This window comes from Arvicola amphibius, chromosome 9, assembly GCF_903992535.2.
Source record: "Arvicola amphibius chromosome 9, mArvAmp1.2, whole genome shotgun sequence".
Taxonomy (NCBI): Eukaryota; Metazoa; Chordata; class Mammalia; order Rodentia; family Cricetidae; genus Arvicola; species Arvicola amphibius.
Genome location: NC_052055.2, coordinates 43188689 through 43215638, shown reverse-complemented (window position 1 = coordinate 43215638; position 26950 = coordinate 43188689). Strand labels below are relative to the sequence as shown.

At 51.7% G+C, this 26950-nt stretch overlaps 1 protein-coding gene across 1 annotated transcript in view; it reads left to right on the top strand.

The window, feature by feature from the left end:
* Phf21b (PHD finger protein 21B) overlaps positions 1–26950 on the top strand; it is a 70019-nt gene that overhangs the window by 29423 nt on the left and 13646 nt on the right. The window contains exons 3-5 of the mRNA XM_038344121.1: positions 19330–19422; positions 22435–22779; positions 23904–24035. Of these exons, the coding sequence (XP_038200049.1) occupies positions 19330–19422; positions 22435–22779; positions 23904–24035 (570 nt within the window). The remainder of the gene's footprint in view (positions 1–19329; positions 19423–22434; positions 22780–23903; positions 24036–26950) is intronic.

The following is a 26950-nucleotide window of genomic DNA, read 5'->3' as shown; positions in this document are numbered from 1 at the left end:
GAGTTAGTCAGGTTGGCACCAACCCTGGCAACAAGCTGAGAGTCCTCACTGGAATAGGGGCTTGTTATAGTGGCGGCCATCTGGTGTTGAGCCAGCTGAAGACAACCAGCTTGGTGAGGTGGGTGTGTCCTGCCTGCCTCTTCCTTCCTTCCTCTTGCTTCTTTCTTCTTCCTCATTTCCCACTCTTTGGTCTACCAGGTACCAGTAATAGGTCCCAATTGGTAGTGCTCTCTCTCTCTCTCTCTCTCTCTCTCTCTCTCTCTCACACACACACACACACACACACAGAGAGAGAGAGAGAGAGAGAGAGAGAGAGAGAGAATGCTTGGGGAAGGACCAAGGTAGTATTGTATTTGTCCCAGAAGGTAATCTCTGCTAGGATGGAGCGTGAAGACAGTATTTGTTGACTGATGGAGTGAGGGGTTTTGGGTTGCCTGGTACACAGCTTGCTAATGTATTTTTTTTTTTTTTTTTTTTGAGACAGGGCTTCTGTGTAGCTTTGGAGCCTGTCCCGGAACTAGCTCTTGTAGACCAGGCTGGAAGAGAGGACATTATTTTTGTTTTGTTTTTGTTTTTGGCATGTGGCTTTTCAAGGCTTTCTCTTCACCTGAAGGAAGTGTTTAGAATGGAATTCATTATCCATTTTCCCCAAAGTCAAGCTGACGAGTTCTTAATCCCCCTCTATATCTTCATTAGGACATCAAAGCTGTGGGCCCAGGGAAGACAAGTTAGATCATGGTGTCTGCAAGAAGGGAGGAAGAGCAGAGGAATTTGAATTTCAAAGCCAAGCTTTTATCTCTCATTAGTGTTTTCTGCAAGGGATCTCCCAAGACCAGCCATCCTCCAGTCGGGGAGCTCCCAAGAGACTGAGTCCAAGCAGCTCTGCACTGCCTCTCCCTAATGCAATATGCAGTGGACAGTGTGGGTGACCCATGGGGGTTCATGCCACTGGCTCAGGAAAGTCAAGGCCACACACTGGTGAGATACAGTGCATGATATTAGATATTCCCCTGAGCAGGGAGATAGCCTGCTCTGTCTAGTATAAACCCCATGTAGTGGGCAGGCAGGCAGGCAGGCATGACACTGGAGCAGTAGCTGAGAGCTTACATCTTGATCCCCAAGCATGAGGCTGAAAGAGAGCTACCTGGGAATGGCTCAAGCTTTTGAAGCCTCAGTGCCCGCCCCCAGTGACATACCTCCTCCAACAAGGCCACACCCCCTAATCCTTCCCAAACAGTTCCACTAACTAGGGCCTAAATATTCAAACATAGATGCCTATGAGGTCCATTCCCGTTCAAACCACCACAGTGTGCAAGGGCCTAAATATTCAAACCTAGGAACCCATGGGGGCCATTTTCATTCAAACCACGACATTTTGCAAGTTGAGCTTTTCTCCCTGACAGCCAGTGCTGTGCCACAAAAGGGTCCAGGAGGCAAGGGCTGCAGGAAGAGTTCCAGAATTGGATTCTCCAAGGAATCAGGCAGAGAGATGTACCCAGGAAATCAGAGCTAGGAGCCAGGGCGAGGAAGGTGTGTGATGGAGAATTAAGCAACCAGCAGCAACAGGAGGGTCTGAGGTCTCTAGCCTCAGCGACGTGGACCAATGGCAGTGAAAGCTGGGAAAATGGGAAGTGCCGGTACAGAGCCCAGATGAGACTGCAGAGTGCAGCATGATGAAGAGGGACTCTCTCTAGCAAAGGGCACAGCAAAATCCATGACTGTTGATGTCTGAGAATGCAGGATTTCCTAAAACCCTCAGCTTCTGGAAAGAGTGAATGCACAGTCAGTTATGAAAGATGATGGTGTATGCCCCCTCCCACCAGCAGCTCCCAAAGCAGAAGTTATCTGCACTACGCACCAGAGTGCAGAGGATGCAACTTCTAACCTAGTTCTGCTTATGATCTGCGGTGCTCCTTGGGAGTGTTCTTTGGGAGTGCTCCTTGGGAGTGCTCCTTGGGAGTGCTTGCTTCCCTTTGCCTTTTTCAGTGAGCCCCAGGCCAGATGCTCCCCTAACATAAGGAGTTACACTCAGAAGACAAAACAGGACTCCGAGTGCGGGAAAGGATTCCATGGCTTTGGGAGAAGCCCATGCACGTGATGAGACTTCTGGCAGGATCCTGGAGGGGCCCCTGCCTGTTTGTACAAAAGAGGTCACTGTACCAGGGAAGTTGGGGAGAGTGAACACCTAGAACAGAATGTCAAGCCCTGGAAAACTCAGGCGTGGAAAAGCAGCTGGCAGGAACAGGAGCAGAATCCTGAGCACATGCATTATTTAAACTCCAGTCTAGAGTCCTTTTGAAAGTGTGCTTTGGATTCGGGAGCAGACATGATGCACCAGGCCTTCCGCACAAACGCGCTTCTCCCTCAAAGGTGAATGTGGAGCTGATGCCCTAGCTTCCTAAGGGTTGCGAGAAGCAATGCAAGTAGGATGTTCCCAAGGAGCTGACCCCAAACTGCCGGGTTGCTGTGGGCCTGGGAACTGATCCTTCTACAAAGGCCAGGACTGCAGTAGAGTCAGCAGGAGGCACCGTGGCATGAAGGCTTGGGAGGGCATCCAGAGGAGCAGGGGTAGAGGAATGTGAAGGAAGCTGTACATAGGGTATTTGAGGAGGGTGGGTGTCTGGCCATGGGACTGTCATGTGAGTGGTGGCCACCACTCCAAGACCAGAAAGCAGGCTGAGACAACGATTGTTGTGGACCACGGCAGCAATGGCCACCTCCTTTCTCTTCCCTGAGTGTGGGCGAGTAATTTACTAGGGAGCACTCCTCAGTCCTTCATGAGCATCTGGGAATAATCAGAGTGCTCCACCCTAGTTCATGTGCCCTGATGACAGAGGTCAGAGGTCCAGAAGAGGAAGTCCCTGCCAGACAGCACCTTTTCTCCTCAGTTCTTTCTTTAAAAAACAAAACAAAGCACAACAAAACAAAAATCAACTTCCTGTTTCCAAAGTGGGCTTCAAGAAACTCCTATCTCAGGTACTCCTGCAGGCAGAGAGTGCTCACTTGTTGCCTGGCTGCCCAGACCCGAATAATCACACAGAAGCTATATTAATTACAACACTGGCCAATAGCTTAAGCATATTTCTAACTCACTCTTACGTCTTAAATTAACCCATTCCTATTAAGCTGTGAATCATGCTGCAGCCTATCAGTAAGGTCTGGCAACTGGCGTCTTTCTCCTTCGGCAGTTACATGGCGTCACTCGAACTCCGCCTATTTTCTCTCTATATCTCTGTTCAGATTTCCCGCCTGGCTTTACTCCAATAAGCCATTGGCTGAAACAGATTCTTTACTGACCAATGGTAATAAGACATATTAGCACACAGAGGGGAATCCCACATCACTCCTGAGTGGCAGTGGTTCCCAGGGACCACCTATGACTTCAGTCAGGCTCAAGCTGGCATCTGGCCTGAGTCTGCATGGGGCAGTGTGAGGTGGTCCTGCAAGATATCCAACCTCCTCAAGCCTGGCATAGCCAACTCCTGAAAGCAAACAGCTGCCCATACCCTTGACTGCCTGGTAAACCCCAATATTTCTGCCATTAAGCTAAGTAAATTGCCACCCGCTATGAGTAAATTAAATATTGATGATTTCATTGACTGTTAGATTTAACTTACAGTCTCTCTCTAGGACTGTGATGGACTGAGGTGGCTTTACTGAGGAATCCTGGCCATTGCCCTATTAAGAGTTGAGTAGAAAGGGAAAGACACCTGTCAGTATAAGGTCGGGAACACCCTCAGGGACCCTGATCTTAGGTGTTAACTTGACAAAAACCAGAGCTACCTGAGAAGAGGGAACCTCATCTGAGACATTGTCTCCATCAGATTGACCTGTGGTCATGTCTGAGGGATTCTCTTGATTGTTGATTGATGTAGGACGACCCGGCCCACTGTCGGTGACGCTATCCCTGGGTAGATGGTCCTTTCCCTGGGTAGATGGTCCTTTGCTGTGTCAAAAATAGCTGAATGTAAGCCGGGCGGTGGTGGCGCACGCCTTTAATCCCAGCACTCGGGAGGCAGAGGCAGGCGGATCTCTGAGTTCGAGGCCAGCCTGGTCTACAAGAGCTAGTTCCAGGACAGGCTCTAGAAACTACAGGGAAACCCTGTCTCGAAAAACCAAAAAAAAAAAAAAAAAAAAAAAAAATAGCTGAATGTGCGAGCCTAGAGCCGTATTCCCTCATGGTCTCTGCTTCAGTTTTCTCCTTTGGCCTCCCTTGATGACGACCTATATGTAATCTGTAAGCTAAAATAAGTTCCCACCCCACAAGTTGCTTTTGGTCCTGGTGTTTAGCACAGCAGCAGAAAGCAAACAAGAACACTTGGCCGCCCCCCGCCCCTCCCAGAACCTGGCTGCTTCCTCAAGGCCAGCCCATCGCAACCTTGCTCACCTGGATATACCTGTCGCATCTGCCTGCTCCCTGCTCTCGCTGCTTTGTCTTGAGCTGGGATACTCACTCTCCATTGACACAGACAGATGGCAGGACACAGCTGGAGAGGACATGCTGACTAAATAAGTTCAAGAGGCTGTGCTTGGTGGCACACCAGCACTTAGTTTTCCCATTGCTGTGGCAACGAGAGGGAGGAAGCCCACCTTTTGGCTTACAGTTTGAGGGGAGATAGTCCACAGTCACCGTTACAGTGTCTGTGGAGGCTTTCCGCAATAGCTCTTGCCCAACAAGTGCAAACCGCCCATTTGGTTTTTGTTTTTGTTTTAGGTTTTGTTTTGTTTTTTGAGACAGGATTTCTCTGTGTAAGCCTGGCCATCCTGGAATTCACTCTGTAGACCAGGCTGGCCTCGAACTTACATAGATCCACCTGTCTCTGTCTCCCGAGTGCTGGGATTAAAGGCGTGCGCCACCACTGCCCAGCAGTCATCTTACTCTTTATACCTTTGTAGTTTTGGCAGCACAGAACATATAGATAAAAAGCCTAGTGGCAAAGTTAAATGCTCTAGAGCTGTGGTATTGCACTTAGGAGACGCAGCGCTAACTATAAATAACTATACACCAGTTAACTTTTCAATGTCATGTTGGCTTTAGCTGTGTCTGTGTTACTCCATTAAGCTATGATGAATCTAAATAAAGGAATAAAATTAAAAATAATTTACTTGAAATATGACATTATGAGAATGTTAGTTTAGGTTTCTTAGCTTTCGTAACTATTAAGCGGTTTAGGTATCGACTTAGGTTCCTGCAGTCCCCATCTGAATTGGCCAAAGACTCACTGTATGGGGACTCGACCCCTTTAACACCCTTCATTTGTTTAGTTTTCCCCTCGGACTGTTTGTTTTAGTGACCCTTTTAACAATGTTGGGAGGCCAATAACATATTGGCTTAGGGAACATCAGAGTCTCTTGGACACTCAGATGTGAGTGACTCATCTGGCCTTAAAAAATAAGAGGGGGAACTGCTGGAGCCAGGTGATCCACAGCTTCTCCTGGGGCCCTGATGTATGGAGCAGGAACATAGTTCCTTGCCTAAACCCAGGAGCATGCTTGGCAAGGCCACTGATGGCCTGGGGCCAGGGTCTTGGGGAAGTTGCAGCTTCGAATCCTGGAGCCCAACTCTTGTCCTTTAAAGGGCTCTGGTTACCAGTCCCAAGGCTGCTGTGTGCTCTGTCTGAGACACACTTGAGACATCCTGTGTTCCCTTTGTACAACACTGCTTGATTAGCTTCCTGCTGACTTTGTCCCATTGTACGGTAGTTTTCTGCTGACTCTGTCCAATTTTCCCCTTGCAAACTGTATATAAGATGCTGTACTACTTAATAAACTTGCTTGACCTAAGACGCAGCTTGTGCAAGACCTCCTGACCCCAGCTCTCTTTCCCATCTTTATTGTCTGATCTCTTGGTTCTTCCTCTCAGGAACCTGTCCCTGAAGAACAGATCGCCAGTCCAGGTCAGTACCTGGAGAAGAAAAAGAACTGTTAGCATTGCCCTAGATAGCCCAGCTGGGTGTGGCTTTCTTCCCACAGGGTATGAATGTGAATGTGTATAGTCAAGGCTCTCTGCTCCTGTCTTGGCTTGACCTCAGCTTCCCCATCTATAGGATGGGGAATAGAATGAGTAGCTGATGCCCACTCTTAGTGTAAAGGGTCTGAGTCAAAGGAGGGGGGGTCTTCGTGCACTGGGACACAAGCCTGAGGCAGGCACCCCAAGAGGGGAAGAGCCCAGGCATATATAAGGCCATAGAGATCCGGAGCGAAGTTCTGCTTAGTATAGCCTTGTATATCCCTTCCCTAGCCTATCCCCCCACTGGTGTGTGTACCACTTTCCTGAACACCAGCCAGCCTGTGTGCCTCCCACATCTTCCCCTACAAGTTGCTGTGATTTGTAGCATGGCCTAGCCAGCCTTGCTTACTGTGTGGTTCTCCAGCTCTCTGCTGGTGCTTCGCCTCAACTCAGAGGCCGGGTGGAATCACACTGCAGGCGCCCAGCTCCCCTTGATGCCCTGGGTGTGCCCTGAGCCTCTATAGGATTACAGGCTGAACAATAGTCTGTGTTGGGTGCAGCACAAGGTGGGCCAGTGTGGCTGGGGTCCTGTGGCCCTTCTCAGTTCTGTCCTTCAGGTATCAGGGCCAAAGATACCAGCATGGCTCACCTTCTGCCCTTCGCAGAATACCCAGCCCACTATGTCCCATGGTCCAGAGTATGCACAGGGCTCAGGATAGTCTAGCTAAGCGCTCTGCCTCTCTCAGGCCCCTGGGTTGTGGTCTATCTTCGACTTGTCACCGATAACTCAGTATTGTCGGGGACCGTTTGTTTGTTCCCGGCTGCTCAGCCCCGAAATAACCGCACACAAACTGTATTAATTAAATCACTGCTTGGCCCATTAGCTCTAGCTTCTTATTGGCTAACTCTTACATCTTAATTTAACCGATTTCTATTAATCTGTGTATCACCACATGGCTGTGGCTTACCGGCAAGGTTCCGGCTCATCTGTTGCCTGCGCCCGCTATATGGCATTTCCTGACTCTGCCTTCTTTCTCCCAGCATTCAGTTTAGTTTTTCCCGCCTGGCTCCACTCTGCTAAGCCATTGGCCGAAAGCAGCTTCTTTATTCATGAACCAATAAAAGCAACACATATACAGAAGGACTTGCCACACCAACTCGAGGCTTCCAAATCTGAGATTGAAGCAGCCCTTTGTTGTACCAGGCCCCATTCTTGAGCACACATTCTGTACATCCTGGCTTATCTCTGAAAGGACATGCTACTGACAAGGTGTGGTGACATGGCGCATAGCGGACGGGGAGAAGGTGAGGATGCTAGTGATGCTAGCGGGAGAGACCACAGTTCATGTTAGGTGGCTAAAGGGTCACACCAGGCCTGATGAGCCAGCTACAGTCTGGGGCCTCTGGCCAAGAGGAGGCATACATGGGGTCATTGTGTGATGACAGCAGTGCCTATACCTGGTAGAGGTTGCTGGTGATTTAAGAACCACTTCTGCATGTATGCACTGCTGACTTCGCAGGTAGACAGACTGCAGCCCAGACAAGGGCTCACCTGGGTTCCCAACATCCTCACTCTGGGTTGTGAGCACTTTGGAAGATAAGACTTTATCTGTATCTTGGTAACTTTGTCTTCATCACTTGATTTAACCATCTCTTTGGATCCCAAGGAGTTTCTACTAAATCCCTTCCTGCTCTCAGCGGTCTACACAAATGTTCCGTCACCTATGTCTGATGTGTATACTGCTCCCAGAGGATGCTAAGTACATGAAGACCCTTGGTCTTACCTAAGTGCTACAGCAACCTTGCAGGGTGACTGATCAGGACTCTGTTTAGTCATGCTTGGTTCTAGGGGCCTTAGGTGTCTGACCCCTGATTCCCTGTTCTTTCTTCCTGCTGCATCTTAGCTTAGTGGGCTCTCCTTGTGGAGAACATAGCTCCTAAAGCACCCGCTGGCCCCTGGCCCATCATGTGTCTGTCTCCATGGGAATATCTCAGACCCTGTCCTACCTGAACCTACTGGGACTTCTTCAGTGTTCCTGGCAGGGGACAGCACAGATCTGTGCTGTTTGGCACTATGCTGTTCAGTGTCTGCTCTACAGCTGCCTCGTATGCCAGGCTGGGAGCCAGAATGAGTTTCTGAAGTCCCTAGTCTCCCCTGTTCTGGACTGGGCACCCCTTTTCTGTGGTTTCTGGTACACATTAGGAAAGCACTCTATTTAAGGCTGCACTGGCAGTCAGTGAAGCTGGGGTGTGTACAGCCGTATAACTTCTGTGGACCCCAACACTTACCCTATACTAGTGAGAAATCCTTGTCCTATTCCTGGCCCATGTCTTCATCCTGGGCCCTCTCCCAGGCCCTGAAAGACATAGTCAGGGCTGTCTAGTCTGTTACAATACATTAGAGCCTCCTGAAGCAGACAGTATTGGGATTGGCCCCATAGGGTAGGTCTTACCCCATAGGTGCTCCCCCAGCTGCCCTGGGGCTCTGCCTTTCTAAAAAGGAGCTGTAACTAGCGCTTGCCTTTTTAAATGTGTAATTTCTTCTTTGATATATAATTTACATACATTGAAATTCACCGATCTTAATTGTACTGTCTGATGAGTTTTGACAGTTGCAGACATGCAGGTAACTCACACCCCCGTGGAGATGAGATAGGGAATATTCCCATCACCTCAGAAAACCCCTTGTGCGTTGCCTCATCAGCCCAAGCGAAGTAAAAGGAACCGGGGCGACTGACTGTAATAATATACTCTGTGTAACCAGCATGTCCCAAATACCATCATTTCCAACATATAATTAATGTTTTAAAATAGTAATGAGATTTTTGCCTTTTCCCTCACTGCCTTTGAAACAGTGTGTGTCTCATACCTGGTGCATAAACCAAGTGCTAGCAGGTGCCAGGTGCTGGGAGGTGAGGACACCCAGGTGGAGTGTCACATTGAGAGGACTCAAGGACAAGAGGTCAGGAGGCAGTCGGAGCTTCTTAAGGGTCACAGGCGGGAAATGACAGAGCTCTCTAGCCGGACCTCAGCAGAGAAATGCCATTTAAACAGGACTGGCTGCTACAGCTTCCCAGTGTCATCCCCCCCAGGCCCCACAGGCAGGAGTCTGGGCAGATTCCCCAGGGGCAGCACGTGAGGTCTGCAGCCTAACTCAGAGAGAAAGTACTTCTTTGCTAGAGAAGATGGTCATGTCATAGACCCTCTCCCCAAGTGTCTCCTGGCGCCGGGACTGGGACCAGGTCTCTTTTCCCTTTTTGGTCCCGATAGCTTGGGAGCTGAAGTTCATTTTCAACACGTTTCTATTCAGACATGCTGACCCTTCTCTCATGGCTGCATAGAGACAGTTGGGTGCCGTGTCCCCTGAGGGCAGCCGTGCCAGCTGGAGATGCAACATCTCCACACATACATGGCTGCTCAGTCCAGCTTGAGACTTGTATGAGGCCTGGACTTTCTGCCCCAAAAGGATAGAGCTGAGAGGGAGGGCCACCTTGTCCTCAGCTGACGCCTGTCCCATCTCATCTCACAAATTCCCCTCATGAAGCCAGCACCCTTCCCCCATTTTATAAATGGGGAAACGGGCTCTAAAGGTTAAAATGGCTTCGTCAAAGGCTGCCTGGGCCAGCGTGTCCTACAGCCTCACCTAGGTGACAGCTCTGGATTTTAGGACTTTCTGGTGCTAGATGCACATCAGACACTGTGGGCAGACACGGTGAGGACTATAGTGTTCCCCGGGGAGTCTGAGTGACTGGTGCAAGCTGTCAGTTATAGGTGGGAGGCCTCTGAGCCACATGCCTGTGGCTACTGATGGGCCTGGGGTGGCATGTCAGGGCAGGTGACTGGACCATCTCCATGATAACGTTTCCCTCCCCCAGAAGGAGTGTTTATGTGTAGTGCCAATGTGCGTGAGCAGATTACCTCTTGAGCTGAGCAGGTGCTGCTGTGCCAGCCCTGCACCCCTTCCCTGCTCCTGGCAGGCCTCACTAACGGAGTGCAACTGCCCCTGCCTGCTCCCGGGGTGGCCTAGTGAGCTACAGAGCCCGAGTGCTCTGAAATCCTTCCGTGTGAGAGGAAGTGAGGGGAGCTGGGAGGTGTGGGGACCCAAGTGACTTTGTAGAGGAGATGCCGGGGAGCCTGAAGGTTTGGCACAGAGGCCTTGGGCCATCCAGCCCTGACTCCAGGGCCTCCTTCCTGTTGCGCCTGTACCCAGAATGCCCTGATGATGTGACTCTGGATGTTCTGTGGTCTGGCCACTCTTAAAAAAGCAGTTCAGTGGCAGAAGGCTCTTCCTGACCCCAACACCCAGAACCTCTGGGATATCCGTCTGCTAGGAGGTTCCTGTCCCTTTGTGTTCTAAATTCATCTCCTGACGATACAAGCAATCCCTGCCCCCTTCTCTCCTCTAACCCCACTTCTCTTCTCTCACCTTCCTTTTCAACCCCTCCCCCATTTTTTTAGAGTCAGGATCTCACTTGTGAGTTGGGCTGACCTTGAGTTCCTTCGCACTCAACCCTCAGCTTCCCAAATAACTGGGATTGTAGGCGTGCACCATCCTGCTGGCCTCGAGTCCCTCTGCTATCTGTAGAGGTCCCGAAGGAGCACTCCCAGATGGCTTAACTGACCGTGACTGTAACTTGTCCTTCCAAAGTGTGGGGCAGGTTCTCATCTTGGCACCGGGCTCGCTGGGTGCCAGCTGGAACACCTGTGCCCAGTTCTCTAGCCTCATTGCTGCCTTGAGGTCCCTGGCTGCCTAGCCTTCCATACCAAAGAGGCAAGTGGCCCATGGTCAGGGAGGGGCCAGCACTTAGAGGGGAACTGGCCACAGATGGGGCTCGGGATCATCTCTCCCATAGGTCACCTGCCACACAGGGTCACTGGGGCCATCAAGAGGGAGTGTGGGCCTTGAGGTTACCCTGTGCTACCTTCCTGCTGCCTTTATCAGGAATCCTTCCATGTCCCTGGCTGCAGACAAACCAGGCACTCTGCCAGCCCATGGTAGAGTCCTGCTGGTGCCCCTAGGGACCTCTGCTTCACAGTTGATGTGCTCTGAAAGCCCTCCTGTGATGGGAAGTGAAAGGTCACCTTTGGAGCATGCTGCCTGAGGCTGTTCCCAGTGGACACCAAAGATTAGCTTAGAGCAGAGGTTCTCAATCTGTGGGTTGCGACCCCTCTGGGGTCAAATGACCCTTTCACAGGGGTCACCTAAGACCACCGGAAAACACAGATGTTTACATTACGATACATAACAGGAGCAAAATTACAGTTATGAAGTAGCAACAAAAATAATTTTATAGTTGGAGATCACCACAACATGAAGAACTGTATTAAAGGGATCGCAGTATTAAGAAAGTTGAGAACCACCGGCCTAGAGTACCCCAGGCTTCTGGAAAGTTCATGACTCAGCCAGAGCAGAGTGTTGAGTCTCTCAAGTGTTGTGAGGTCCCACGAGGTGAACCTCACCCCTTATCCGAAGATAGGGCCAGTGTTTTAAAAAGTAATACAGCTTACATCCATTGAGAGGCACAGGGCTGGGCATTCAACCCAGTAAACTTTAATGAATGTCTCCATTCAAGTCATCACCACCCAGCCAAGGACCGGTGACCCTGGAGGTATCACAAGCCCCTTAAAGGTAGACCCTGCATCTTGCTGCTCCTGGGTCCTCTTCAGACATAGGTTGATATAACAGGCTCTCTTTGACCTCCCATGGTACCAGGACATTATGCAAATTAGGTCAGGAAGATGGGAGGTGATGTGGCCAATTAGAGGTGTGTCGGCAGCTGCAGACTGGCATAGGAAAGACTACTATATGTGGGGTCTATCTAGCACACGTCCTCATTCTGCGGCATGGTGTAAGGACACAGACTTGGCTATGCCTAGGGCCTCTGTCAAGAATCTGATGCAAACACCCCTGAGGCCCAAGCGTGAATGTTGGGTAACATGTGCAGCACTGGCTCCAAGAACCCAGGAAGTCACCATCCAAGTCACTTCCTCTTTCCCCAAGCTCCAGGGCCATCGCTCTGTCCTTCTCATCAATATAATGTTTCTGTTTGTTCTGGGAACAGAGCGGGGAAACTAGCCCTAAGGTCCTTCCATAAGGTTCCAGGCATCACCCCTTCCTCTGGGTCATTCCTGCCCAAGTTCTCAAGCTTCTGTGGGACTGGACAGCTTCTCTTAGAGATAACCCCTCAGCCTGGGCATTTTCATCAGGAAGGCTAGGGAGGGCCCACAGTGGGCAGGCAGGGTGGACAAGAGAGACCCGTTGGCCTCCTAAACCCAATTCTCTTCCCAAGAGGGTTTTCATATCCCCAAGAGGGGAGCTGGTGGGGACAAAACCCTTCCAGCTGCCATTGTCCTGGTTACCTGCGGCTGAGCCATGTGACTTCAGAGGCTTCCATTTACTTGCAGAAGTTTCCAGAATGTCTCCCACCCCTGTTTTTGCCAGGATCCTGTGGCCGTGCCCCACCCCCACGTTCTCAGGCCCTGATCTTTAGACTGTGGTGCCATTTAGTGTGCATTTGTACTAAATAGCATAAAATTACATCCTTTCAAGTTAATTAAGCTACTCCACTGCCCCAGTGCTGCAGAAAGGGTATTTCAGATGTCAGCGGCGCGCATTGTCCCTGATGTTTCTCACCCTGATTGACAGCTGCTCCCTGATAGGGCCCCTGCAATTGTCGGAGTGGCCTGGGGGCAGCTTACCCTCACTGACCAAGTCTCAGTCAGGGTCACCAGCTCCACAGGCCACCTGTATGGGCAGCTGAGCCCTGGTGGTCAGGTGTCACTGTCCTCAGCCACCTTGCTTCTCATAGCTACAGCAAATGAACTCCTTCCCCAGATGTGACGGACCCGGTTTTCAAAGAAGACTCTTGCTTTGAAGGTATAGTTCAACAGTCTCACAGTCCCTGAGAGTCCTGAAGGCCCCTGGTGCTTCACACTGCCCTGTACTGGGGTTATCCTTAGTGTTCTGGGAAAGAGCAGGCTGCTGGGCAGGGAAAGACCTCATGGGAAAACTGACTTCAACAGGAGAGAATGCGGAGGTGCAGACGGGCCCATGAACTGCAGTGTGCTGTCCCCACATGCTGCCCTCCCCTGCCTGCCTCGCTGTGCCCTTTCAGCCAGCCAGGAGGCACCTAGCTGCCATCTAATGTATTAGAAGGGCTGAGAACCCTTATGCACACAGGGTTTCTAATCCAGCAGGGATATACCTGCGCCCACTACATTAGCCAAGATCCTACCCTAACTCTGTTACTTCCAGAGTGACCAAGCTCCTAGGCATGACATCTACGGCCACAGTGACGGATCCTCTGCAAATGCCTCTCCCCAATACTTTCCTTTGGGACTTGTGGCACCCAGAACTTCTCTTCTCCTTTCCATTGATGCCCATGTGTCTCTGTCATTGGCTTCTCCATCCTCCCTTCTGATTCTCATGCACTTCATCTACTGCCCACTTGGAATATTCTGGCCCGGATGTAAAGGCCCAGCTCAGACACTGCTTCCTCCGGGAAGCCCTCCTTTTCCCTGCCTCCCATGCTTGTTTTCATTCGTCCAAGGCAGACGGCACTGAAAAAGGCCTCCCCGTGAGCTATACCCGGTGAGCGATCACAGTCATGATCCTCCTCAGCTCTGAGGGTCCGCAAATGCAGGAGTCCGCCATACTCCCTGCTTTCCTCACCCATCCCTAGCCATCCTGGCTGTGTGTCACCAAATTATATATGCCCCCATGGTGCAGTGGGCAGGATGGATTGTGTGCTTAAGATTCTCCGGGGAACATGGCTGAGTCCGACTAATTCCTCTGGCTGTTGGGAGCTTTGAAACATTCTTGGTGATCTTTCCTCCCCACCTAGGGACAGTTATGTTGTCACAGCCCTCTTAGATGCAGGTGTTGTGGCACAGAGTACGCTTGCCATCCAGGCCCAGATGTGCTGTCTTCACCTGGCTTGTGAGCTTCATGGCCCACCTGCCAGTGTGTGTGTGAACCCCTCACATCTGCACACTTCCCTCCCTCCCTCCATTTGTCACTACATGGTGGCCTTGGTGTATGGTATACATTTGTCCTGGGGCGATCAGGACCCAGGGCAGCAGAGATGTTGGAACGACCTGTTGCCAAGCATGCAGAGGCATCCCACCCTCCTCTCTGGTCCTGGTAACAGGAAGGGGTGCTCGCTCCTCCAGCTTGCAGACAAGGCTATAGGGTGGCTGCGCTGTCGATGGATGGAAAGTCACGTGCAGATTGGTGCACCTGCTCTAACTATTGCTATGCTCTGCATGGCTGTAAACAGCGGGCTGGAGGAGGCAGGACAGCTAGCTGGATTGCCCTTGGTATTTGTGACGACTTCAGGTGGCACCCGTCGCTGAAGCTAGAGGAGGCTCTGTGTCTAGGAAATGAGGGGATACCAGGTTGGAGTACTTGCTCCAGCAGCCTCGGTTGGGACAAGCTCTTTCCTGCCGACAGTGATAAAGGCAACCGTTGAGTTTCATCTGTGAATAACAAGCTGGTTCCCATGACAGTCAAAGCGGTGCTTATGTTATATTAATATTTATTAGCAGCTACCGATGTTGGGGCTCACTCGTTATCTGAGCCACACATCAGAGCAGTTCTGTAAGGATGCAGGAAAACCACAACCCAGATGCAATTAAACTGCTGCACTCTGTGCCTGTGTCCGCCAAGGCTGGGCCACATGGAGCGGAGGTAAGAAAGCAACCATCCTCCGCTCAGTTTCCCCTCTCCCCCCACCCAGCCAGAAAGAGGAATGTGCCTCACCTGGGGCCTGGGAAGCTGGAATCCCGGCCCTGGGAGCAGGCGGGAGCAGGCATCCTCCTAAACAGCCACGGACCAGCCAGAAAAGCAGAGATTTTGAGGCTCTGCCCCTGACATTCTGGGAGCCACAATCATACCCCAGTGTCTTGTGCCTAGCACCTCCCCCCTGACACCTTCCTCTCAGCAGATTGACTGAGGTTATAGGGTGCATGCTGGAATATTAAGTGTTCAGGATCCAGTCCCAAGATCTTCCTGCAGGGAAGTTGGGATCCAGGCAAATGTCTGACCCTGTCACACCATTTATGCTGTGCCCAGCCCACAGTTTCTGCCTATAATACTCATGCTGTCATTTGGAGCACAGTGGTCAGAAACCCTCATCTGTGTGCCTGGTGGGACAATGTTCCATGGGCCTACTGTACATGTAATGAATGAGTCTGGACTCTGAAGGACCAGCAATATGACCTGGCCTCACCCCTGGTGCCTTGGCACACATCCCGGCCTCTGCTCCAGATGCCAGCCCATGGGTACTGCCTCACTGGCTGTCCTAGTCACCTTCTGTTGCTGTGACGAAATACCATGACCAAAGCAGCTTCTAGAAGGGAGAGTTTCTTTAGGCTTATGGCTCCATTCCCTGGTGGCAGAGTGGAGGCATGGCGGCGGGGGGGGGGAAGCTGTGGGCTCACATCTTGACTGCCAAGCAGGAAACAGAGAACTAGTGGCATCTAAAAGTCTCTCAAGGCCTGGCTCCGGTGACATCCCTCTCCCAGCCAAGGCTACACTGTCTCATCCCCAAATATTCAAATGACAAGCCTATAAGAGACATTCTTATTCAAAGCATCACACTGGCCTCGCCTCTCCTCCCTACCCACACTCAGTACACACTCTGAGGGGAGAACTTGTCTTTATCTCCACCAAGACACACCTTGTACCACCTCCCAGGAAGAATGTAGGGATCTGGCCAGGACAGAGACCAACATTTTAAATATTTATATTACAGTTGCATTATGTATTACGTTACAATAGCAAGATTATAGTTACAATAGCAAGATTATAGTTAAAAAGTAACAATGAAAATAATTTTGGGGTTGGGGTCATCACAACATGAGGAACTGCATTAAAGGGTCTTCGCGTTAGGAAGGTTGAGAACCACTGCTCTAGAACTGTAGGGGAAAAGGAGCCTTTTCTGTAAGTTGACCAAGCCTCTATGTTAGAACTCGCTCTTCTGGGCTCTGGGATCTTAGCATATAAAAATCTTCAAGGAGCTTGGGTCCCATGATCTCTAAGCTGTAGTCTGTGGCTCTGACCCTTGGGCCTCCTGACTGGGTTGTGACTTAGGGATGGGAATTCAGCTGTAGGATGTGTTTCTCTGGTGACTGTCAGAATAGGGCAGTCATGGCTGTTGGACCCTCATGGCATCATGGAACTCAGTGCTCTGAAGTCACAAGCAGGAACCACACCACGTGTCCCTGGGAGGCAGCTCAAGGCCACTCACACAGCAGACAGCTCCAACCCCAGCATTCTCTGTCCCACCTGGATGCTATGGTGGATGTTGCTATGGAGAACCCTCCTGACTACTATCAGCAGAAAGCTTCTTGCACAAGGGCCTTGCCAGTGTGGCTTCTGATGTCCCATGTGCCACCTGAGGCAGTGCTGGCCAACACCTAGCTGGAGTTTGAAGGAGAAAGTGAAGAGATCTTTGTGGGTCTGGAGGAGGGGCTCTCCCACACAGCGTGTTTAGTCAGTCTTCCTGCTCCACAAGGACCCTCTTCTTCACCAGAATCAAGTAGAGAGCTCTGTGTATTGTCATTAAGGTTTGCATTGGTTTGGGCTTGGAGAAGGGCAGCATAGAAGCCATTGGAAGTGGGAAAGTGCAGGGGGGGGGCATTAACAAGAGGGTCTCATGCTGATGGCCTCAGAGATGAAAGCCATGGTGGCCCCATCAGTCACTTCAATGGGACAGAGATAGTGAGATGGAACCCTTTCCCCCAGAGGGTTCACACTAGCTTCCAGCCTGGCAGACTGGCTCCCACTCTGTCCCTAGCCTGGTCTGAGGAAGAAATGCTTAGGAGGTACTCAGGAGCTTCTGGTTGGAAGCCCCCTAACCCACCTGTGGGTTGCATTGGGGCCTTGATATATTTTATTTGTGCTGGGGGCAGATGAATAGACCCTAGTCCTTAGTGATGCAGAGGCACCTACTAAAGGTGTTCCAACCAGAAGGGTATGTTCCTCAGCTTTGTGTAGCTGTCATGAGGTAACCAAGATAGTTTGTAAGGGAATGGATGTATCTAGCTCATGGTTCTGGGCATTCAGGTCCATGATGGCTTTGGGCCTCTTGAGAGCATGTGGGGCACGTGACAGAGCAAAGCACTTCCTTCTGGCCAGGAGGGAGAAGCACAGATGCAAGAGAGAAAGAAAGGGCTCTACAGCCCCATTAGGTTATGTCCCCAAAGATCTAAGGACCTCCTATAGAGCCCCACCTTCTGCAGGTTCACAACATTTCCCCAAGACTGCAGCACCCTGGGACTAAGCCTGAGACACATAAACCCCATTATGTTATGTCCCCCAAAGACCTAAGGACCTCCTGCCGAGCCCCACCTTCTGTATGTCCACAACACTTCCCCAAGACTGCAGCACCCTCTTGACCAAAGGAGGTCAACAGGGTGGGCTGACCCTAGGTTGCCCTCTGTCCTGCTCAGGCCTGGGGTGATGTTCCTCTCTCCCACACAACTTGCTATTGTCCCCTAATCCCGTGGCTATGTAGTACCCATCCCTACAGGGCCACTCCCTGTAGTCTACATGGTACAAGCATCTTTCTGTGGCCATTGAGGCCACTAGCAAAAAACATTACGTGGCCTATGTAATTGGTGTCACAGCAAATCTGTGCTTGCTCCCTCCTTCATCCCTGCCAAAGCTCATGAGTCATGTCTCCTTGACACTTGGAAACATTCGCCAAAGACAAGTTTTTCCAAAGTCACGTGAGCTTCTGCCCCTGAAGATGGAAGGGTCTGCCCGAGCCTGCCTCCCAGCCATGTGGTGGCTTCTCTGCACCCTCTCAGACTGCCTGTGGGACTGAACTAATACAGGAAAGTTATCTTTGACTTTTATGGCCCCTTTTCCCTCTATTAAAATGCTCAGAGCTATAAATGTCGTCATCAGAAGCTCATTTATCTTGACAGACGTGTGGCTGTAAGTGAGCCAGCCTCTGAAGCCACTGCTTCTGGTGCATCGATAAATTCCAGCCTGGAGCGGAGAGGTCAGTCCTCGCAGACAAAACGCCTTCTCGTTTGCTAATGAGCGCACTATGAGGCTGTGGAAGGACGGACACCTGTGTCAGCTTCCGTGCTACCTTAGAGTCCTTACGGCATCAGCTGGGGATGGGCCTTCCGTGAGAGGTGGCAGGAATGTTTTGGGAGGGCTCCTGCCATGCCCAGAAGCAGCAAGATACTGGTGCCCTGCTTGGCAATGTTTGCTACTGCCTTTTCCCAGCAGCATGGAGACTGGACGTGGGCTGAGAACTGTCAGGTCTCTGGTGCTCCAGGTAGTGGGTCCCACAGTACAGTACCGAACCCCACCTGACTCATGGGACACTGTACTTAAAGGCACCTTATATTTAGTTCCCTCTGAGAAAGAGCCGGGCACCCCAATCCGGGTCATGCATGTGGGGTTGGGTGGAGTTGGCCAGGTTCTTAGTTGAATGAAGTATCTAGCAGGCTCTATTGTACAGACCTCCTACAGTCTACAGGACACCCCACCCCCACCCCTATGTATAGCTAGCTGGCTGACTGTGTCTTTTGGTCACTTAGAATCAAGCAGAGTGGAAGCAAAGCTGTCCCTGTCCTTGCCCTACTGGAAGCTCTGAGTCTCTGGTGAACCTTGATCTTTCCTGACTCCCCTGGCTTCCCCTTCCTTCCTTCCTTCCTTTCTTCCTTCCCCGAGTGTAAATTACCAAGGTGACAGACAGACGCTGCCTCTGTCACAAGGAAAGAAGGCTGACCCTGAAGCAGAAACGAAGGCTTAGGACCACAGGCGTTGGTGCTTACTAAACAGAGACAGCCAAAGAAACACTCAGAGATGAAGGGTCTGCAGGGAAGCAGCACGCCAGGGTGTTTTAGACAGGGTCTCTCTGTGTCGTTCTGACTGCCCTGGAACTCGGTAGACCAGGCTGGCCTGAACTCACAGAGATTCTCTTGCCTCTGCCTCCCTAGTGCTGAGGTGAAAGGCGTGCATGCTCTGCTGTGCCTGGCAATCCCAGCACTTGGGAGGTGGAGGCAGGAAGATCCGAAGTTCAGAGTCATCCTCAGATGGCAAGTACAAGACCAATCAGAGGAACACCTGGCACACGCACTCATACATACACATGCATGTACACTTTGTCTCCCTGTGTAGAAACTTGCCTTTAATAGGGAAGCCAGCATACAGGAACGTTGACTGTTCTCTGGGCAACATTTTCCTTTTTTCTTGCTCTAGCTTCCATTTTTCTTAAATGATGATAGACTACTTCTGTGATTTTAAAAGGCAAAGGAAAAAAACCAGTGTCATAGGGAGAAGAGTAGAGGTCGCCATTTCTGAGCCCGTGGTCCCACGCTGCTGGAGTCTGATGGCAACACTCTCTGTCTTCCAGGCCTTGGGAACCACCACTGCAGTGCCTGTCACCGGTCCTCAGGTCAGCTCCCTGCAGAGGTTGGCCGGGCAAGGAGCAGCAGTGCTACCTCAGGTAAATGTCTGTCTGTCCCGTGTCTGTCCCCAGCTCCCCGGCACTGCCTCTGGGTTCCCCTTTAGGCGGTGCCTCGCCTCCTCTGTCCCCTCTGTCCATTCAGTAGGGGAAACATTTGGTTCAGCGTTTTCATAGTGAAGAATCTGGTTTTTCAAACAGTGACAAATTGTGAAATCCTTGAGTAAGCCATGACCAGGAATTTTGGTGAAGGAATTAAGTACAGCCAGCATCAGCCATGGCCAGCATCAACCAGAGTAGCTACTGCCAGGCATACTGGTTCTCGAAGCTTTTCCATGCTGGGTCATACGTGGTGTGTAATTGATAATGAGTCTGTCAGAGGGTCTAAGGAGCACGCGCTATGGTAACACCTTTTCTGGTAAGTGGTCCAGGGTGTAGGCCCTGGGTACCAGCCGAGATCCCCAGATTGACTCCAGGCTCTGGTCAATCCACTTAGCCCTTTCACCATCTTGGATCTTCCTCAGAGGGTCTGATGGCTCTCTGCTGTGTCTGTTAGCCTTGGCGGTCACAGGGAGAACTTATGCCTGCACCCAGTACATAGCAGACCTGGGTGTTACTGCCGAGTGCCTTTGCTGACGATGGCTTGATTCTGGTGAGCACCTGCTTGTGTTTCATACCTGCACCGGGGTCACTGGCTGCAGAGATGAAGACAGTGGCTGGCTGTCTTGGGGTTGTGTGGCTGGACAGATGCCCCTGGCTCAAGGATAAGAGGAAGCTCTTGTCCAGGAGGTAAAGCACCCCTCAAGTTCCCACCCTTTCCAAAGTCCAAAGGACCTTACCCCTAAGAGGGTTCAAGCCTCTAGGATCTCTCAAGGGAATGTGAAGGGCCAATGGGAGCCCTGAGATGACCTGTCCCATGCTGAGGTCCACAGAGGTCTCCTGGGATAGGGATATTGTAGATCAAAGTTGGGGTGAACCCAGGAGGAAGGTGCAGAGTGAGAAACCAAGGCAGAGATCCTGAGAAGGCCAATTTTCCTCCCAAGGGGGAGGTGAGAGCAGGCAGAGATGGGGGTCCTTGCTTCAGATATCAGACCACAGCAAGAAAGGGGCTCGAGGGGCTCTGCCCAGGTCCATGCTGTTTCCTCTGGGGCTTCTGCTTCCCAGGCAGCCCTTCCTTTGTTCCCTACCTTCTAGCAGTCCACACTGCTCCCATCCCCACAGAGGCACAGACAGGCAACTGACAGGCACGTGGGCCCACGTGTTCACTCCCCACTCTCTCTGTGCACCAGCCCAATGCTTGCAACACCTGGGCTTCTTGTCTCTCATTCAGCCCTACTGTTCCCTCCCCAAATCCTGTGTCCCTGCCTTGGGTTTGCTTACTGAGAGGTGCCTAGCGTATACCTGGGCTCGTCCTGCTGGCCTAGGAAGTTGTAGGAATAGAAGCAGACCCTGAGAAAGGCCAGCAGCAGGTTGAGCCTATTCCATCAGGATCTGCTGGTCAGGGTCTCCATGTGTCTGTGGGGGATGTCACACATTCCAAGATTCCCAAGTATTTCTTTGGGGTGAACGACCTGTGTTTAGGCCTGGCTAAACTGTCCTCAGTGTCTAGCACCTGCCCCATGGCTATTCACCATGTTTGGTATGAGTTAGGGAATGTCATTTGGACAGTGTTAGAGTAAAGGTGACCAGGAAGAAGCCAGCAGAGTGTCATCTCCCCAGCATCCCTAGGACATCATCTGGTCCCTCCTAAGAGGCAGAGAATGGTTTATCCCCAGCCGGCACTGAGGGGTGGCAGGGATAGGACTCGTCCCTCATTTCCTCATCACATGGGTGGCACTGTGCCCAGTGTCTGGTCCTGATACTGGACAAGGACAAAACATCAGGCTTGCCTCAGTCAGGCTGGACACATTACCCAACTATGGCCCCCTAAGATGGGGAGGGCCTCATTTGGTTTGCTCAGGGCTCACTAGAGCAAGAGCTAAAAAGGTCATCAGAATCGAGGACCAACTTGTGCCAGACAGTGCAGGATCTCATAGCCATGATGTTTGCTGACCACAGCACACTGAGTCCTGGTGACTTCCCCAGGAGTCAGGGTCCAGCAGGATCTCCCCGGTGTCACTAGAGCAGAGCAAAGAAGAGTGGAAGGGCCAGCACACGGCTTCAGCCACCTGGCTCAGGTCCCTCTGTCCTAATGACAAAGATATCATTACCACCATTTTCCTCAGCTAAGCCTCTTCTGGCTTTGCCTCATTCTCCCTCCATGCAATGGCCAGGGCACACTCCCCATGGCCTCAGTTTGGTTCAGATCATGTCCCTTCTTAAGCCTCATTTTTCTCAACTCACCTGAACTATCTGGGCATAGAGACACTTCCCTTGAGATGAGGTCAGGAGTCTGCAGATCTTGACGAGTGGGTTCCGTCACCCCCAGTGCACAGGTGAAGGCATTAAGTGGTGTCTCCAAGACCACCCACATGCCCTGAGATCCAGGATTGGCCACACAAGCTGACTGGAGCCATGGTCTCCATTGCAGGTGATTGCCTGTAGCCCTTGTCCCACCTCCATGTGTGTGTGCTCTTTGGAGTGACTGGTGCCCAAGGCCCGAGGGCTACCAACTACTGTGGCTCACCTGGTCCTGCACAAGGGCCATGATCTCAGCATCTGTGACACTGGGGGGCTTTGTGTGTTGACTTGGTGTGATGAAGATGCATTCCACCTGGGCTCTGTCTTGGGCTCCCATCTCTTCCACCCCTCACAGTTTGCTCTCATGTGCAGCAGAAGGGACTGTAGCCTGGAGCAGCTTCATCTGAGCCCAGGGGTGGATAGGTGGGTAGGGATGATAACTCAGTGTACAGCCAAGCAAGGGAGATGGTGAATAGAGTAGCCTGAGCCTTGGGGTCAAGGTCATGGCTTCTGGGAGACTCAGAGTGGGATCACACAGGGTCCCTTCCCCTCTAATCTCGGACTCAGCTTGTCTGCTTGAAGTTTGCCCCACTGCCGTGCCTTCATCAAAAGCTTGTGTCTCTGTCTGACCACACACTGGTCCCTTCCTCCCAGGTTAGGCCAAAGACTCTGATTCCAGACAGCCTCCCTGTCACCCCGGGCAGGGACCGGCCACCCAAGCAGCCCCCAACATTCCAAAAGGCCACTGTGGTCAGCATCAAGAACCCCAGCCCAGCCCTCCCCACTGCCAACAACACCGTCAACCATGTGCCAACACCCAGCAGCCAGGCCCTCACCGAGCCCACCGCCATCACCTCACCCCTGAGCAGTGCCGGGGTGGCCTATGCCATCATCTCCACCTCCCCCAGCAATGCTACCACCATCACCCCCAGCACCACCGTGCCCGTGGCCAGCGACAGCATCAAAGTGCAGCCCCTCCTCATCAGTGCTGACAAAAAGGTGAGTGGCCACCACCACATGCCCCGAGGGGATGTGTTGCATGTGGAGGCTCATGTGGGGGCTGATGCTTAGGCAGGGGAGTAGCTGGGTGGTGGAATAGTCACATGGCCAAAGAGTGAAGGGGAAAGACTCAGGTGAGTGTATGAAGGGAATATGAACCAGCGATCAGCAGGATGAAAAATGAGTGTGAATGGGACAGGAGGTGTGAGCAGATGAGAGTGGGAATTGGGTGGAGCATGAGCATATGGCCAAGGGTGCAGATCTGTTTCAGAATCAAGAGAGGTGGAGGAATGAACGTTAGCATGAGTGGTGCTATGAATAAGTGATCGACTGAGTGACTCTGGAAATGTATAAATGAGGGGGCAGGTGGATGGGTATAAGTCCGGCTGAGAGACTTGCTAATCACTAATACAGGAATAATGAACTAATAATGTGTGGCTGAATGGGTAGCTGCAAGAGAGTCTGGTGCTGATATTCTATCTGATGGCAGAGTCGAGTGGTCAAGAGCTGTTTTATGCCCCAGTTGCTTGGATGGGGCAGGGCAAGGAACTCCTTGATATCTTGTGAGGAATTTAGTTTTAATGCTAAAGCTAAAATCATCTCCCCATGTCCTCTAGAGCGCTCTGAAGATTGCCCTGTGTGAGGCCTTTGGGGAAGCATGGTAGCTCCTGTTTTCCCTTTAGAAATCTTTCCCTTGGTTCCCTCTGCCTCCTCTCTTGCCTGTAGCTGAGATGTCTTTCCATTTCCCCAGGCAACCCCAAATCATCCAAGTCCATTCAGTGCTCCCAGGCTCTGTCTACGTTTGAACTGAGAGTAAAGAGTTAGTGCCCCCTGGAGGCTGGCATTGCCAGTGTGTTCCCGGAGGCTCAGAGAGGTACAGAGTATTCTCTCTGAGGCCACATAGCCAGGGAGTGGTAAGATTTGTAACCCTGGCTATTTCTCACACAACTGCCCTCATGGAGGTAGGGATGGGGGAGAATATTTGGAATCAAGGCCCTGGACACAGAGCAGCCACCTGGTTCCTTCCTCTGTGATATATCTTTCAGGACCTACCTAACTCCTAGCTACTCCCTGCGTCTCCATTCCTGGACCCCTGCCCCTCTCATCCTTCCTGCGTCTTCCAGGTCATCATCATTCAGCCTCAAGTGCAGACGCAGCCTGAGAGTTCAGCAGAGCCCCGGCCACCCACGGAGGAGCCACCTCAGGGAGCTCAGGCCACCAAGGAAGATCAGCCCCCCAGCCAGGAGAATCCCGAGGTAGTGTGGCCTGCTGGAGAGCCCTACCCCTTCTTGGCTTTAAGACCAGGCTCTTTGCAGGGTTGCGTCAACTTCATTAGGAAGCTCTTGACTGGATGTAGTGAACTCTTGACTGACTGGATGTAGCTGCCAGAGCAGGGCTCACCCAGTGAGCTGTGTCTGCACCCTCTGTTCTCCGGGCTGTACAGGCAGGGTAAGGCCATGGTCAGCACGGATTCTACCATCTTGCTGCTTGGCTGAGTGTCAACAATGTTGTTTCCTGTCTAGTGATTCGTCAACATACAGGAGCAATAAGGCCTGGGTTGCTGAAGGATTCTGAGTTGAACTGATGGATCAGGGACATTATCCACCTTCCCCCCTGGCTGTGAGCCTTGTTCCTCTCAGGACTAAGTCCAGAAAGAGATGTCTTCCCACCATGGGCAGCATGCGGCCCCTGCCTCCACTTCCTGTCTGTGTTCAACCCTGGAAGCTTGAGGGATACAGAACAGGACCAATAGCTCTGTAGGGCTCAGATGCCCTAAGAACTTTCCCGAAGTTGCACGTGACACCTCCTCCCACTCCCTAGAGGAAGAGGGATAAATGGAACTGTTCCAGTCACCTGTAGTCATAGAGCAAGGCAACAGCTGTCTAAGGACCTGGCTTCGTCGGGTGTTTGTCCCGTGCTGGGGTTATACTCTCAGCTCCATATCACCGAGAACATCCCTGCTCTGCTGTGGTCTTCTCCACATGGCTCTTCTCACTCAGACTCTAATTTCATTGGTGAACCCTCATTCGTCCCACCAGAGTCCAGTCAGTGTGATGCCCCGCCCCCAGCTGATCCCACACGAGCAAAGACTCCCCTAGGTCCCCAGGCTCCTGAGCTCCTGGTGACTGCAGTGACCTATGGTCCCAACGGCATCACTTGCTTTCTGAGCCTTTTGTCCCCCCTCAGCGTTCACACTTGGGTCTGCCGTCCCCCGTGCTCTGTAATGCGAACAAGGAGCTCAGGATGGGCAGATGTGGTCCTTGTTCCGGGAGGCTCCTTTCTGAGGGCAGAGACCAATGTGACTACAAAGGCTGCCAAACGGGTTAAGAAACTTCCAGTGAGCTGTGAACCACAGGAGAAAGGACAGAGAGAGGCTACTTGAGGGGATGAAGGGGGCTTTGCACAAAGAGGGACATGATGTACATAGGTCAAGGGAATGCCGGAGGCTAGAGGCAGAGGGACTGGCAGGGCAGGTAGAGGGTACTGTGTAAGCAGTAAGGGCTGGAGACTCCCAGATAGGTCAGCAAGGCTGCAGATAGCAGGTAACTTAAGAGTAGAGGGTCAGCCCTGGACAAACCCAGAAGACCAGGCAGCCAGGGTGGGGTTTTGATCCTTAAATGGGGGAGCCAGTATCTGGGTAAAAGAGTGATCTGGTTATTGTTCTTGCTCGTGTGCAGAAGGCCTTCAGGGGCTGAAGAGATAGCAAAGTTGGTGAAGAGCTTGCCTGTCACGTACAAAGCCCTGGGGTTGCTAAAAATCTATAGTACTGCATATACTGGATGTGGTGGTGCCCACCTCTAATCCTAGTCCTGGGGTAGAGGCAGGAGGACCCATTCATGGTCATCCCTGGCTACCTAGTGAGTTGGAGTCCAGCCTGAGCTGAATGAAACCCAGTATACACACTCAAACACACGCGTGTACACACACACCCTGAGAGAGGGAGAGGGAGAGAGAGAAAGACCACCATTGGGTTGCCTGGAACATGAAGCTGCTATGTGGGCCACATCTCCTCAATGACCCCAGCCCCATGGTCCTATTGGGTCCAGCCTGTGACAGTGTCTGAGCGCCACGTGTGTACATGGTAAGGCCCTGGCTGGCTTGTTGTCTGTAGCCCTCCCCTCCTCCTGTCTCTGCTGCCTTGAGGTTTACAGCATTCTCCATTCAGGAAGTTTCTCCTGACGACATCTCCTTGTTCTCTCGAAGTGCATCTTAGTCAATTATTGCGCATTTTTACAATTAGTATAATTATATCTAACTGTGTAATTAGTGTAAATACTCATAACGGCTTAAACAGAGCAGTCAAAACACGCCCTGGTGTAGAAGCCCTTGTTAAAGTTTGAGAGTTGGGCAGCATAGGCCTGCAGCAAGAGGCCGTGTGCCAATCAGGACACTGAGTGGCAGCCTCCAGGCACCTCGCTGAGTCAAGTGGGACCCCAGGCCATTGCAGGCCACGGGTTCTGGTTTCTGTATGGTCCTCAGGATAGAGCTACACTCCACCCCTGAACTGTTATACAACTCCAGCCTTCTTTAGCTTCCTTTTTTGAAACTGGGTCTCACTAGCTTGCCAAGACTGAACTTGAACTCACTCTCTGTTGCCCAAGAAGGGCTTCAACTTGCTTTATTCCTATCCTGGCCTCCCTGGTAGTAGGATTATCAGCCTGTGTCTTAGAACTAGGCGTAGACATCAGTTTTTGTAAAGAACCTCAATAGCTGGTGATGAGGCCTGCAGACCTGCCAGGAGAGTGTTGAAACCGCCCAGAAGTTATATAGCAGCAGAAACTTTGGGTGGCCAGCAGCTCAGAACGATGCCTAAACACTTTGAAAGGGATATTTTGGTGGCAGTTGTGAGGATGAAGGGTACACACAGCCTGTGCCTGCTGTAGGAGGTGCCCTACACGGTTGGATGTATCCCCACATCAAGCAGCTTGTGTGCCCAAAATTGCAGCAAGCCTGATGCATGTGCCCAGGTCAGAAGTAGTCTCTGACAGAGTCAGGGCAGGGTGGTCTTCTCCAGCCGAGCCAGAGTATGCCCAGGCTACCTGGCCCTGCTGCTGGGAACCAGAGATGCTGCCTTCATTGTGAGCAGCTAAGTCAGGGCAGGGTGGGCTTCTTCAGCCAAGCCAGAACATGCCCAGGCTATGCAGCCATGCAGTTAGGAACCAGAGATGCC